Source organism: Pinus tabuliformis, chromosome 3_2 (assembly GCF_031772625.1).
Source record: "Pinus tabuliformis cultivar Carrire ecotype Pingquan chromosome 3_2, CPIR1, whole genome shotgun sequence".
Classification (NCBI taxonomy): Eukaryota; Viridiplantae; Streptophyta; class Pinopsida; order Pinales; family Pinaceae; genus Pinus; species Pinus tabuliformis.
This window is the reverse complement of record NC_142302.1, coordinates 1,110,225,257-1,110,241,103: the sequence shown is the minus strand read 5'-3', so window position 1 is coordinate 1,110,241,103 and position 15,847 is coordinate 1,110,225,257. Positions and strand designations below refer to the sequence as shown.

Genomic DNA, 15,847 nt, shown 5'->3' with positions numbered 1-15,847 from the left:
CTTCTTTCCATTCATCATGAGAAGCAGCCTCTTCGAAGGAAGTTGGTTCAAAATCTGTAGACAAATTCAATTCACAATCATAAGAAACATCCATATCAACAAGTGAATCAGAGTCATCTACATCACCTCCATTTTGCTGGGTTGAATTTCTAGTTCTTGTCTTTCCAACCTCATCAGGATGAACACTTTCAAGTGTCTTTGTCAGCCACTTTGGGGGACCTTTCTGAGATGGTCCAGGCTGCTCCGTTGATTGAGTTGGGATTGAATCAAGATTGAGTCTCCCAATTATGTCAATCACATCACTCAAAGTATCATCCGTTGTTGGAGTTTCATGCGGGGGAGAGAGTGCTTCAGAAGAAGATTCCACAGGTTGATCTACTATAGGAATCCCCCCTTCAAGATGTGGAATCTGATTATCAAATTCTTGAAATGATTTTGCATTTGCGAATCTATCCAAGCGATCAAGTTGCCACTCAACAACATTGTTAGTTTTGGATGATTCAAGAAAGATTACATCTCTAGATACAACAAACTTTTTATTGACTTCATCATAGAGGCGGTATGCATTGGAGGTGTTTGAATACCCCAGGAAGATACACTTACAACTTCTTGCACCAAGCTTGTTTCTATGTACCTTTGGTATCAAGGCATAACATGTGGAACCAAAGACCCTGAGATGCTTTACCGAAGGAATGTGCCCATACCACATTTTAAAAGGAGTCTTGTTTCTAATACCATTAGATGGACATCTATTCTTTACATATACAACACATAGAACTGCGTCAGCCCAAAACATCAATTTTACATTTTTGAAAAACATCATGGAGCGCACCATATTTAAGATTGTCCTATTCATTGTTTTAGCTACTTCGATCTGTTGGGGATTATAAGGCACAGTTGTTTAATGTTTGATCCCATGCTGGCGAAGATAGTTTTCAAATTCATTTGAAGTGTATTCTTTTCCATTATCAGTGCAAATAGAGCGAATATGAGATTGTGCATCATTTGCAATCCATGTATGAAAGTTCTTGAATGTTTGAAAAGCATCAGATTTGTTCTTCAATAAATAAACCCAACACATTCTGGTGTAGTCATCAATAAATGTCATCATATATTTATTTCCATTTGCAGAAGGAACAGGCATTGGACCACATAAATCTGAATGAATGAGTTCAATTATGCGCTCTGGAATGTGACTCATGAAAAGATTGTTTGCTATGCTTTCCTAGAATTGCATCACATTGCTTTAGTTTCCTAGGAATTGTGGGCAAACCAGTAACACCATTTTTCTTCAACAAGCGGAGGTTGTCATAGTTCAAGTGTCCAAATCTAACATGCCATAATAAACTTGATGGAAATGTACCTTCTTCATAATGAGAATTGTATGAGAAATTTTGTGCATGAGCAGAGGTACCCTGTAGCTTGAGAAGCCTTTCTTCTTCTATCCCCGTCATGACAAGTGAGTTGTCTGATGCTTTTCTCACCTCAAGCTTGCCATCAAACATATGAATGGACTGTCCTTATTGGCAGATGTGGACCAAGGACAACAAGTTTCTCCTCAACTGTGGGAGATATAAAACATGATGTAGAAGAAAGTCTGGAAGACCAGGCAATTTAAGCCTGATTGTACCAAGCCCTGATGGCTTGAGTTTTGATTTTTCTGCAAAGTATACTGCTCCATCAACATTGTCAGTAAATTCTTCAAAAAAATCTCTTCTAAAAGTCATGTAGCAAGTTGCTCCTGAATCAAGCAACCAATCATTTTTCCATGAAGCAAGTGAAGCATTAAATAAGTCTTCATTTACTCCAATATTACAGTGTGCCACAACATAGTGAGCGGATTCAGGTGCTTTACCTTTCTCTTTGTCATTAGTTTTACCTTTGGGTTGGTTTCTTTCATGCTCAATTCTATCCAAAGGCAACTTGCATGTGGATGCATCATGTAATCCATCTCTTTTGCAGCGTATGCAGTGCAAATCTGACTTTTCTCCTTGAGAGTGTCTGCCCCCCCTGCCTCTGAAATTTCTTCCTCTTCCTCTTCGACCACCTCTTCCTCTGGAAGAATCCTAAGCAAGATTCTTCTCTCTATGTGCAAAGCACACAGCCTCTTCAAAAGACTGAGGAGTCGTCTTCTTCCCAAAAGCTTTCTCTCTTTCAGCAATTTTTTTCACATGGGAGTCAAAGATAATATCTTTGAAGTTTCCATTTGCTTGCAATGACTCAAGGTAATCTGAGTAAGTGGGATAAAGTGCCTCGAGAAAAGCTATCAGAGGAATGTCCAGTTCAACATTAGTGACTTTGATATCATGCATAATAGATTTTACTTCTGATGCAAGAGCAAGAGGATGATCATTTTGTAATTCAAGGGTGAACAGTTTAATCATGAGTTGAACAACTTCAAGTGCAAAGTGTGAGTCATAGAGTTCCTTCAATTTGTGTAAGGCTTCGAAAGCATTTGAAAATGGTGAAATATGGCGACTCACCTCTTCATTTACTAATGCTGCAATCAATGCATAAGCTTTGTTGTTCTAATTTTCCCAAATGGCGAATTCCTTGTCTAAGGTAGGTTGTTCTGGCTCTTTATCTTTGTTTCCAACACACACTCCTTTCCACAGCTCATCAAAAATGAGAGTGTGTTTGATTTTCCAAGACCACTCAAGATAATTTTCTTTCCCATTGAGGACCACTTCCACAATAGATATTAAATAGTGCATTTTTTTTAAATATACTTTTGTTGCCAATAAGTTGTAAGAAATTGCACTTCTACTTGTAAAAAAAACTACAATTTTAATGTATATAATAGAGGTATGGACATGCTCACAAAACCCAACAAGTTAGTATAGATGTAAGGCTTCCACTTCAGAAGGTCCAATTTAGAGATGGTCCACACAAAAATTGAACCTCAATGTCTAACTATCAACAAAGCACACATTCCGGACCTGTATTTAGGTTTTCTTCACCGTCAATCTGAGAGTCAGTCTAAAACTCCGTGTCAAAGCAAGTACCCATGAATTTTCTTTTAGGGAAGGCGGAGGGCCAATACCATGGAGCAGTTGCCTCACATAACCAGCCGAACGTCTGCAGCAGTTGCCAGAGAGGGGAAAACCTGCAGAACGATTATCAAATTCTTGACAGAGGCACACCTGTGGAGTGGTTGCAAGAGGTCAGTTCTGCAAAATAGGCAGAACATAGGTAGAATAGGCAGAAGGGAGTTACAAAGCAGAGAGGGAAGCCAAAAATGGCGCTGGCTCTGATACCATGTCAGACCAAGAGGTAACTCCTCAAATGTAATCGTATTATTCATTCAGGTTGTTTATTATTATATACAAGAGGGAGTGACTGTTCAGTTCATCTCCCGATGACTCTCCATTTCTTCTATTATTTATTTACACTAATTACAGTTGTTCACCCAATCCCCATGATTAGGTGTCAACAAAAAGGAATCCATGCAAATAAATAACATATAACTGATAACTGAATAGATGAGTTACAATGAGCCTTGTGATGATATACCTATATGCAATGACAAGTCGCATAGGTGAAAAGTTGTCCCTTAGGTTATTTAATTCACATTACTATTAATAATAATTGTTTATTTATATATTTTATATTCATTACAAGGTTTTCCACAATTAGGTCTTCGCTAATCCATAAGGAAGCACTCCAAACATTTATGCCATTCTTAGGTTTTTGACATTTTACAAGACTTGGTTAAGCATTTTTTGGGCTTATGTAAAAAGGAGCATATTTTTAGGGTTAATGGAAATTAATGAATAACCTAAGTTACCGGATCCAACAGGGGGAGGGCCAAGATCGGCGGATCTGCAGATCTGATCCGGATCCACCAGAATACACTGAAAATATGGCAGGTGGTGGATCCTTGTCGACAGAAACAGATCCCGTATAAGCTTTTCGGAACCGGCGAAAGTGGAATCAAACGCCGTGAATGATTTTAGGTTTTTGACTTGTGGTTAAAGGTTAAAGTGTGCAATGTGGTCCCTCTTTGTTAGCAGTGCGCAGTGAAACTTAAAATGTGTGGGCAACCAGCCACAGTCTGAATTCTTCTGACTGCCCAAAATAAGAATTTTTGCAACCCTTTTGGACACAGTTGTTATGATCCCAAAATAATGGCACAAAAAGAAATTTTGCAGATGGAGTGAGTGATGATATTCTTTGGGCAGAAATCATTCCTCACTTATCTCGAGATTTGCCATGGGATAAGCGGCCAGTCTTGAACTTGTTAAGTCGAGCGTGGGATAATGTTATGGCAGGCGATTACCCATTACGGTATAACCGTCTTTACAACCAAGACAGCGTATTCATCGACAACGTATTCATCACCGTTCGCCCCACTCATATTCCGATATTCGAACCTCAATATAGAGTTTGTTTCAAAAAAAAATTGTTTGCCAATTCCACCGAAACCCGTCTTTAATTCCGGGTGGGTTAAGCAAAGAAAAGACGGCAACCCTTTTCTACTTCCAATTGGCATGATCTCATATTTATTAAACTTTAATACATGTGTCATGGACTCGTATTTATTTAGAAGATATGTTAAGGTTCAAAAAGTAAGTTTATATTTTAATCAACTTTAAAGTTTCTTTTCAAGTTTAAAAAGTGTCTTTTCTAAAATAACTATAAGTTTGATAATTTGCTTAATATAAATAGTTATAACTAATAATTAGTGTCTAAATATTTATAAATGATGTATTAATTATATTATGATTGACTTAATAATTATTTTTAAAGTATTATATTGGAGTTATATATTTAAAAATTCACATATGTTTTGTTTATTTTTATATAAATTTAATTAATGTTTAATTAATATTTATAAATGATATATTAAGAATTATTTATATAATAATTATTTATTGTATGTAAAAATTATATATTTAAAAATTTGCATATGTTTTTATTTTTATATTTGTATAAATTTAGTTTTTATTTTTATATTTATATAAATTTTAATTTTAAAATTATAAAATATTTTATCTTTGCTTGTACTTGCCGTTTCTTTGCCGTTTCCGGATCCTGGTTTTTCAAAAAACTGGTGGATCCATATCCATATCCATATCTGGATCCGAATCCAAATACTGGTAACTTAGTGAATAACACAAACCATTATCCTCGGGCAACCTCATGCTAGGTTCTAATTGTCAACATGCATCTATCCATACATTGAGAAAGAAAAATACTGAAAGAGAGAGCAGGAAACAGACGAAAAAACACAAGTTTGGAAAATATCCTCAAAAGAAAAAAAAATCTTACAATTCATGTTTAAAATAGCACATTCAATCTCTACCTTTTAAATTTAATGAATTAAACCATAAGGCTTGGGGGACATCATGTGGGGTAATCATTGTCAACATGGTGGCTTTCACTTGTTTACAAAAGAGAGATAGAGAGAAGGGGTATATTATTATACTTACCAAACATCTTGGAAAAGCTCTTCATGTCCATTCCATGTCTGGAACAGCACACATATTTTTTTAGAGATTGACAGTCTCACTCGATAATCAGAATCTCGCAGCATTGGGAAGAGCATCTCTGTCAAGGGCTGTCAATAAACAATAATCAGTCGAATAATCACATGCTAGGAAGCCTTTCAAGACTTCTGTCAAGAGCAAAATCATAAGGATGAAAATACAAAACATAAAGTAACAAAACCACCAGATCACCTGAGCTATATGTGGATCAAGTATGACAAAATGGCATAAACAATCTATAAGCTTAACACGAGTACTCCATATAAGCAACCCCATTTCCGCAACTGTGCTTGTCAAACTAGCAAGTCTTCTTAACTCCTACAAGAATGCTTGAAAATGCCACTATATTAAGATTGACAAAAAGAACGTACAAAAGCAAACAAGAAAAATATTATGTAGAGATCATAATAGTAATTATCAAAACGTTAAACAATCCTTTTGTTTATTGAAAGTTGAAAAATATTTATCACCTAGAACAAAACAAACTTCTTGACAGGATGACCACTAAGACTTATTTTTCCCATGTCCCTAAAATTTTACAACTTTGTGAAAAGCCCATGGCATTCTTAAGATTATTGATTATATCTCTTTCTGAACACAATGTGCATCAATATCATTTTCCTTTGTATAGCATATAATACAAATATATATTGTGTGTGTGTGTGTGTTTTACAAAATGAGAGTTAATTCTAAGAGTGCTCAAGAATTAATTAAAGTACTAATCCAGAACCAAGCAAGAAGAATAAAGGCTTTCTTAAAGTTCAAAGGCAGTTTTGTTCTGAGGGCAAGTCTAAAGTAAGTCAAGGGCAGAAGGTATGAATCAAAGGCAGAATGTACTGACTGGTGAATTGAGTTGGATCAGAGAACTAGCATATTTTTAAGTATCAAGTGGTTCTTACTGCTTATATTGGCTGAGTCTACTGGCTGTTGTTAAAACAATGTCTGCTAACAAAGTTATATATTACAGCTAAAGGACAGAGCTGCTGAGATTTATGAGCCGTGGAATGATGACAAAATTTTGTGATTCATTAGTTGTTTGCTGATATGTAAGTCAGTGCTGCTACAGAATTAGGTTGCAGACCTTAATGGATACGTTGAGGTTTTTAGAGTTTAGAACAGGAGTATGGGTACTGTCCAGGATACAAATGTGTCTGACTGAAGTTTATGGTGAATGTGATAAGTCAGTGCTAATTATTAGGGTTTACCTTGGTGCTATTTAGAAAATGCATTGTTGAGAGCATATTGCTGCTACCAGGGTATGACAGTGAAAAGATTGATGGATTGTTGATTGTTGGGCTAGGGTTTCAGTTGCTGAAGTTTCATGCCAGTTGAAGTGTAGCAGTGGTATTGCCAGCTAGGGTCGATGCACTGTTAAGTGTATCTTGCTAGGGTTTGTGTCACTGAGGTCAGATTGATTACTTGCAGTGTTGCTGATGATCAGAGAGTTCTGAGAGTAAGGTTGCTGCTTGTGCTAAGGTTTTCAAGCAAAGATCATGTACATGCTCATTGTGTGCAAGAATATTGAAGAATATGTTGCAGGTCTGAGATGATAGAATGGTTTGATGAGCAGGTTATTGTTGGGGTTTATCAACAGATATACATGTTAAGCAGCAGTGAATCTAGGGTTTGATCCCTTAAGCAAAGGGAGTTGTTATTGTTGTTGACAATTTTATACCATTTTTGCAGATTGATAAAGTCAAAAGATTGCTTTGATATTATTTATTTTGGATATTGAGAACAGGTGGATCCAGTCTGAAAATTGTGAAACATGGTCCATTGTGGTGAATTGAAGGTTCTCAGGGAAAGTGGTAGCTTGCTAAGCAAAGTGGAGGGGTAGCGCAAGGCAGAGATTAGAGTCTCTTTCAAGTTGGAGTCTAAGAACACTTCAAGACCACAGGTTGGTGCCAGGATGGGTTGGAGCCTGTGTAGGGTGTCGAAGCATCATTTCAGTGGAAGTTGATAAAACCAGGGCATTGGAGCATCCTTCTAGTTGGAGCTGATAAATCAAGGCATTGGAGCGTCCTTCCAGTTGCAATCGGTAAATTAGGGCATTAGAGAATTCTTTCGAATGGAGCTGACAAATCAAGGGGTTGAGCCTCCTTCTAGTTGTAGTTGGGGAATCTTGGAAGTTGAAGCTTCCTATTGATGTGATCTTTAAAAGACCTATATTAAGAAGCATTTTGTGGTTTTTTTCCCATAAGGGTTTCCACCTAAAAAACCTCGTGTATTGTTTTTGATGTTGTGCATTGTGGAATGGTGTTGATAATTTATGCTAATGTTTTGAAGATTAAAAATTAATTAAATAATGTGAAAACTGATTCACCCCCCTCTCAATGTTTCCAACAAAATGAACAACATATTGGAAGGGCAGTAGATTTTGCGTATGTGTGAGATTGGTTATTTTGCTTTTGTCGTTTTATTTATGTGTTAAAATCTCAGCTATACCTTTTATTCAGTAGATCTGCACTAATAAGTAACTTACAGCAACTAATCTGCTAGGTTAATAATTACCCGGGTAGTTGGGGTTAGAGATCATTTAACATGGTATTAGATCTTACACTTCAAAAAGGGGCCAATTTCTAAGTTTTGCACAGATCAGCCAACAAACTGGTGGAGTTCATACTTCAAAGGGAGAGACGGAGGTCATACCAATCAAGGGCTTGGCACATTTAAATTTTTGTGGGTGTTTAAGAGCACCAAAACACAGATCCATAGAAATTTGTAGCAGATCTATGAAATCTACAAGGAGATCTTAGCATATCTATAAATTAGCAGTGAGATTGGTAGAGGCGACACACCTCACCGGAAGAGAGGAAGGCCATACCAATCAGATTATGGGTGCAATAGTTCATATACATAGCAATACAATATCCATGCGGATAGATATCAGTCACGCAAACGCGCAGCAATACAACAGACAGCCACGTGAGTTCGTAGAACCTACAGAAAACCCAGCAGTTATATTCCTGTGGGTGCTAGGAGGACTTAGCACAGGCCACAACATTATCATAACTAGAAATGACAACAACTAGCTTTATATATGAAGACCGGTTGGATGGAGCATCTAACTTCCTGCGCTGGAAGTCAAGGGTTTCTTGTTGCTGAAAGAAAATGACCTTTGGAAGATTGTTGATAAGGAGATTCAACAACTAACAGATTTAACGCAGTTGGCGACCCATGAAGAGAAGGACATTAAAGTTTAGCGGATGATCATGGATGCCATGAAGGATCCCTTGATCCCGAGAACAAAAACCAGTGAGACGTTCAAGGCTCTAGTGGACCTGTTGTAGAGTGACAACATGAACAGGGAGATAATCTTGAGAAACAAGCTTAGATCCATTCAGATGTCAAGGTTTCATAATGTTACCAATTACTTCATGAGGATCACCCAAACACATGATCATCTTGCAGCCATTTCAGAGAAAGTGGAAGATGTGGAGATCGTAAATGTGGCACTAAATGGTTTTCCAAGTCATGGGAACCATTTGTCAAGGGAATCTAAACTCAAAAGAAGCTTCCCAATTGGGAGAGGCTTTAGGATGATTGCATACAAGACAAGGCTCAGGAGCAGTCTACAGCCAGCAAGCAGGGAGATGGAGAGCAGAGCTCGATATTGGTTAGAATGGCAGGGAAGGGATCCAAGGGTAAGAATGAGGGGGGAACCTCTCAGCCAGGGAAGGACTTCATAACATCATATATTGTTTACTCTTTCTTCTGCACTCTCGAAACTACCATTAGAAGCAAATAAACATTATGAGGTAGAAACAAGAAAATAGTCAATTGTTTATGAGAGTTTCATTTGTACCTTCTCTGATAGTCTCATTTTACTGGACCCTTCCAAAAACTCCACTAACCCACTGTGGTGGCATTTTTCTGTGTGCAACAGTCGCTCAAGTAGGGCATCTATTGCAGTCAGCATATGATAGCGGCTAGATTCCGAACTGCGACAATCTTCAATTATATCATTCATTGCATTTACCTGTGAAACAATTTTCATGTTCACCACTGTCACTTGGCACTATAAATTTATACTGCATGACATGTGCATTCAGTTTATTCAATCAAACAATGTAATACAGCCAACATACAAGTTAGTGATAGATTCTACCATAACACCACTTTCCAGATTCTGTAGGCATATTGGCAATCAAAAACTGATCAGCTCTATATATAATGTAAAATACAGTGACTCACCACAGAGGGAACGTTTTGGCAAGAGGTTCCTGAAATGGATTTGCAGAGATGGAAAAGAATTTTCCGATGAACCTTTACACACAAATTTTATCAGATTAACAAACAGAATATAGTTCTTATAAATTGATTTTTATATCAGTCAATGAGGAAATAGCCAAAGACTCAATGCATTTATATGCAACATAAGTAGCAGCCTTTTTTCCATGTATATCTGATACTAAAAATGGAGTCAAAAATTAATAAATACAACCAAAATCTGAAAATGTTAAACTAGCTAAGAATGGAACAATTCCTTTAGTCAAAAGATAGCAATCACCTCTGTGTCCATTTCATTTCGAAGAAGATTTACCAACACATCACATGTGAGACTTGGAAGAACTAAGTGGAAGCTTGAAATGATGGAAATCATGTTTGACCTCCAATGCACAGAGGATAAACAAACGCCAGAGGTACTGCTGATACCAACTAAGGATGAATCCACATCTCTTTGACTGCCTAGAGCTGCTGGTTTGAAGTCTTTATCTGCGTCCAATTCTGCATCAACAATTCTGACTTTGCCATCACTTTCCTGCCATGATCTACTCCCCAGTTCATCATTAATTTCCAACTCTAATCCTTGTACAGAAAAATTAAACGGATCAACTGATTTCAGAAAATCAGTGGCCGCTTCAAATAAGTTAGACAGTGAGAGAAGAAGTCTCTCGAGCTGAGGAATGATGGTCGTACTAAAACTCTTTGCAGCTGACAAACCATCCACATGTTCCAGGTTGCAAAAAACTGGAGATGAGATGAAGTTCCATAGAGCACAATGAGTTGCGGGTGTTATTTCCAGCAAAGGTCCAAAAGAAAAGCTACCAATAGAGTTCAAGCCTTCCTTAACCATATCCACATACTTGTTAATTATGCTAGTGGATCGATCTATGGCATTACTTAAAATTTGCAACATTTGTTCCTGGGAGGAATGATGGACTCTTTTAGACCTGCCAATCCAAAACAGAAATAGAGCAAAAAGTTCTTAACCAGTATTTCAAAAAGAACAAATGACAACTTTTAGCTCTATCTTTACTTCTTTCCTAATCATTATTAATAATTCGTAACATTTATCCTCATGAAAGTCGTTTGTCTTATCTTGATAGCTATATCTACAAGAAGGTAACAAAGTCAATGCACTCTAGCATTGAATCAACAAGCAGGTTTCAAAACCCAAAAGCAGAAGAAAATCCCTGAGTCCTAGGTATTCATGTTGACCAGTTTTTGACAAACCCCATATCTATTAAGATGTATGAAAAGTGGTCGGTGGGATGTTCATTTTGCATTTCTAAGAAAAATATGGATAATATGCTAAAATTTTCATTGTCATCAAAAGAGTCAGAGCTAAATAAACTTATGGCAAAACATCCATCATAATGTATTTAGACTCTAGACCAAAAGTAACACAAAAAGGAAAGAAAATAGAAGGTATGGTGTAACGAACAATTGTTCATTTACAGAAACATGCAACATAAGAATAACAAAGACTTGAAATCCATCTAAGACAAAGAACTTTCTAATTTATAATAAGTGAATGAATGAGACGATAGAATGAGTATTGTAATGGCACGCTTTCATGTATTTATTATTGACTACTCACGAAAGTGAACAGTTATGTCCCTTAGCTCACTATTATTATTATTACGTTAGATCCGAAGAATGGAGATGGAATATGGGGCTTGTAATCTGTCATGGAAAATGTCAAGTATGGTGTACGGGATAATGAACAAGCTATATCTCAATCCCAGTTTTTCAAGTAGTGCCCCTCTTATAACCCAAGGCTTTAAGGGAGGTCCCACTGAGATCAAGATCACTCAATCTTCCACATCACCCATTTATCCATACTAAATGCCCAAAACAAACAAAGCATAAGCACCCAATTGCAGAATGATCAAAGTACCTTTTGAATAGCATCCCACTTTCACTGAAGTGGAAGTGTCTGATGTTGAGAGGTATGTGATTGATGCAGATGGTGGAGGCACATGGCATATCATCATCAAAAAGTGAGTACCAGGGGCTGCTGGCTGACTAGGTATCCGAATGGCTGTCAAATGTAGGAGAAAATTTTCTTCCTGTGGGTTTACCCATTTTGATGGGTAGCATTGCCCTAAGGTTTGGTCTTGCCTAGTAGGGATTTGCACTAAGCCTGCTAGATTTTGTGGCAACAATCATGTATTTTATTGTACAGTAGAAAAAAAACACAGATATAGATTTGATTGAACAGAATTTCAATCATCAAGAAACCATGTATGAGAAAAAGTGTCTTAGAGGATTGTCAGATTCAACAGCTGTAGACCCATTTATTCCAATAGATGGTGGCCTTTTTATATGTACAACAAATACAAAGTTATTTTGCAGGTACAGGATCTAATTAAAAGAAATTAAAAAGATGAACACTAAAAAAAGATTGAATATGAAGGATGAAGAAGACAAAAGATGAAGATTGCAGAACAGAAAATGTTGAAGAAGATTGACGTTATGAATAAAATATATATGAAAATAGTAAAAATAGTAGAAATAATAATAGAAATAAACAATGATTAATTAACTGATAATTAGTAGGGAAGAGCCATGTCTCTACAGACATGACCATTCACGAAAGGGTAGTTACTTGCCTATATATATGGCACCTTCACTCTCAATTGTATCATCATTCTCATTCATACATTTCAATATATATTCTTGTATACTCAATGAAGATCTACATACTCCAAGTCTTCTGGAGTATTTGACTCAAGTACGAAATTTGTTCACTACATTTGGTATCAGAGTTGTTCGATCCTCTGGTCGCTCAACCGCTGCACAGAGAACCAGTTATATATATATATATATATATATATAAAACATAAACAAAAAATTAAAGGAATATATTATCTGCAGTCGTATACACAGTTGTCAACGATCCGACAGCATCCATAATCACGGAAAATTCGTCGCAATCAGCTAGACATCCACCAGAATCCGCTAGACAGCCACCGTTGCCAGTCGTTACCATTGTCTCACCACCAAACTCTAGTGATGAGCCCAATTTCTTTTCTACAGTCAGCGCTGCAACTAGCCAACACTTATCGCCCAGCCGCCATTCCAGTGTGTTGTCGCGCGGATTGACACGACAACGCTCAGACCGGGGGTTGTCACTCTGATCCCCGGTCTCTCCGTTTAAGCCTGTCTCCCGCGGCTAAGGGGGGTAGTCCCTGTGAGATGATGAGACCAACTGTTGACCAATTGGTTGGGAGACACGAGACACGATATGAAAAGCACTCGATGGATTTGATTAATTTAGCAGACCAGTGCCTTAAGAGATTGTGGTTGAAACGATTACTTGTTAAACGATATAAAAATATGGACCATGAACAGCAATCATCTATCATCAGTTAAATCACAATGCTCTTAGAATGACCAAACGATATCCAGCAATTGAAAATTTTAAAAGATGAATGCTTTAAACCATCACGAATCATAAACCATTAACCAGATATGAATTTCGCATCTCGACTTGAAAAAATTCAGATCTCAGCATGAAAGACAATTCCCGAAAAATAACTGGATCTGACAAAGAAAAATTTTCCGCAAAATTTTAATTTTTTTTTTTTTTTTTTAAATACGAACAAAAAGAAAATCCTAAATCTAAACTAAAACCCTAAAAATCCCTTCAAAAATATTTTTTTTATTTTAAAATAAAAAATAAAACAAAAATTAAAATTTAATTTAAAGTTAAATCTAAAAAATTTAAAATCTATATACTATACAAATTCTAAACTAAACTAAAGATTAGAATTAAATTAAAATCTACGTTACTTTAAATTAAATTCTAAAATTAAAACTTTAAAATCTAAAATCTAAATCTAAACTTTAAAATCTAAATCTAACTATCTCTAAACTAGAACTATTGCTAAATTTAAATTCTAAAAAAAATAAATATTTTTTGTTTTCATATTTATTAAACTAGAACCTAAAATAAAATAAAAAACGTAAGATGAAAAAACGCATTCAAACTGCCATGTAAACACTACGTAACCCTAGACCACGAAAATGACGATGCGTAATGGCGTAAACCAAAAAACTCAATGCGATTTCAGCTCAACTTAAAATGGATCAGCCAGACAAAAATGCGATGACAGAAACGCTTCAGAAGTCTTCAGATGAAGCCGTAACGTGATGCATGAAATGAATTCATCGTTTGCGGGGTTTTGAAACCTGAAGTTTTTAGATGAAGCCGTAAAACCAAAGGAAATTTACCATACATTTCAGAAAGAACGACTTTCTTACCACGCAAGCAACAGAAATGACTTTCGCATACCTAGCCGAGTGAATGAATAAGTAAACGCTCACGCTGCAGAGATTTCTCGAAGAGCTTACGTGTCGAATTTTTTTTTTTTTGCTTGGTTTACAATTTTGCAGGTACGCAGATTTGATGATGGGGCGATCAGAAACTGCGGCGATAAAGCTCTTGACGGATAGCTGGATAGATTTCGTCCTGTCGGCGGCCTGAAAATTGACTCGATTCCCAGCCGACAACTGATATCTTCTCCTTCAAAGTGTTTGGCCTTCCAAAAACTCGTCCTTTTGAAATAAAAGATGCCGGCTCAGTCTCAGTTTGCCAAATACGCTGGCAATAATTCGTTCTCCTCAGGTCAAATCATTTTTCTTGAATGCACACACGCATCAGATCATGAGTTTCCAGCTTCCGTCGAGGTGGTAGCTCAACTCAATTTATGGTTTGGTCAAGGTTCAATGATCAATTGAAGATGGCTCTCTCTTTAATGAACCCTGCCCATGTAACAACAACGTGGCCTCTTGTGAACCCAAATGGATTCTTCCAATAATTCTGATACCGATAGCAGCTACTCAATTTCCGGCAAAGTAATGTTAGCTTTCCGATGGTTGTGAACAAGTTGAAACCACGAACCTTTAGATCGTGTGACCCATTACTGCAGAAAGACAAAACCCTATGCCTGCAATCACAAAAGAAAACAAAAACCCAAATGAAAAATCTGTGTAAAGCAGAACTTTAAAACCCTAGACAGCTAATCTTAATGTACAGACTTAGCCCCTTCACAGCCAGGTTTAACAATAAGAACAGGAAAATTTTAAAGAACAAAAATTTCAGATTGTCACTGTGAAAAAACTTCAGAAATTCTCTCATGCAGATCAGAAAAATAAACCGAATGATAGACCCAGGATCAAATCCACTGGGCTCAGCAGAAAATGCTTGTGGGAGTTGGCTGGTTCAGCCGAGAACTTCCCCTAACGCCCACCAAATCTTCTTCAGCAAGGGTTTTTCTGCACAGCTCAGAAACAACCATCAGTAAAGAGGGCAAGAATGCTGCTAGATCTCAGGAAGTAATGGAGATACCTGCCATTACTTCAGAAACCCTAACAGCACCCAAACCCTAGCAAGTGAGCAAGATACCTGTACTCACAATACTCTACAAAAGCTATTATTAACAGCTGAAAATAACATATGCAGAAAATTAAAACAATCTCACAGCATTTCAAGAGAGTAACACCAGCAAGATATGGACCCCAAAGTCTTCTTTATTAACCAGAAACAAATTTACAAGAGAGCTTCTCCAGTCTTTGACTCACAGATCCAATGGTTGAAATGACCCCCTAAGACCCTATATAAAGGAAATGATCCTAACGGCTAGTTCGAGTGATCCATGTAGAAATGATCTCGACCGTTGATGAGGATCAAGACATCTTTTGATCTCATCCGTCGATTTATTAACTTAAAATATTATTTTTTTATTAATTAGGGTTTTTTGCTTCATTTTTTAATTTTTAATTTTTTTTATTATTTTATTACTTTTATTCATTTTTTTTAATTTTTTAATTCATTTAACATGGATCACTGAACTAAGCTTTCGGAAACATCACCTAGGACCTAGGACTTAGGACTCATTACATCATGACTTTTACAATTTACATCTCAAGGGGACAAGCCCACTTAATACAGACCCTCATAAATCACCCAGCTCTGCGACACCACGATAATTTAGCAGATCAACACACTAGGATTCTCCTAAAGTTCTAATGACAAAATCAATCCCGGCTTTGGGGTCAGGTTTGAAGGAAAACTCTGCCGATCCGTGGATCGGTGAGACGAAAAACCTTCTGGGACGTAGATTATC

General features: G+C 36.8%; 1 protein-coding gene across 6 annotated transcripts in view; it reads right to left on the bottom strand.

Annotated features, from left to right (window-relative positions):
- Positions 1 to 15,847, bottom strand: part of ATM (Serine/Threonine-kinase ATM-like protein) — a 533,430-nt gene that overhangs the window by 367,216 nt on the left and 150,367 nt on the right. For all 6 annotated transcript variants that reach the window (XM_089417581.1, XM_089417585.1, XM_089417584.1 and 3 more), the window contains 5 exons: positions 10,000 to 10,663; positions 9,684 to 9,755; positions 9,295 to 9,468; positions 5,682 to 5,807; positions 5,433 to 5,560 (listed from right to left, as the gene is read on the bottom strand). In XM_089417581.1, coding sequence (XP_089273707.1) covers positions 5,433 to 5,560; positions 5,682 to 5,807; positions 9,295 to 9,468; positions 9,684 to 9,755; positions 10,000 to 10,663 — 1,164 coding nt within the window. The remainder of the gene's footprint in view (positions 1 to 5,432; positions 5,561 to 5,681; positions 5,808 to 9,294; positions 9,469 to 9,683; positions 9,756 to 9,999; positions 10,664 to 15,847) is intronic.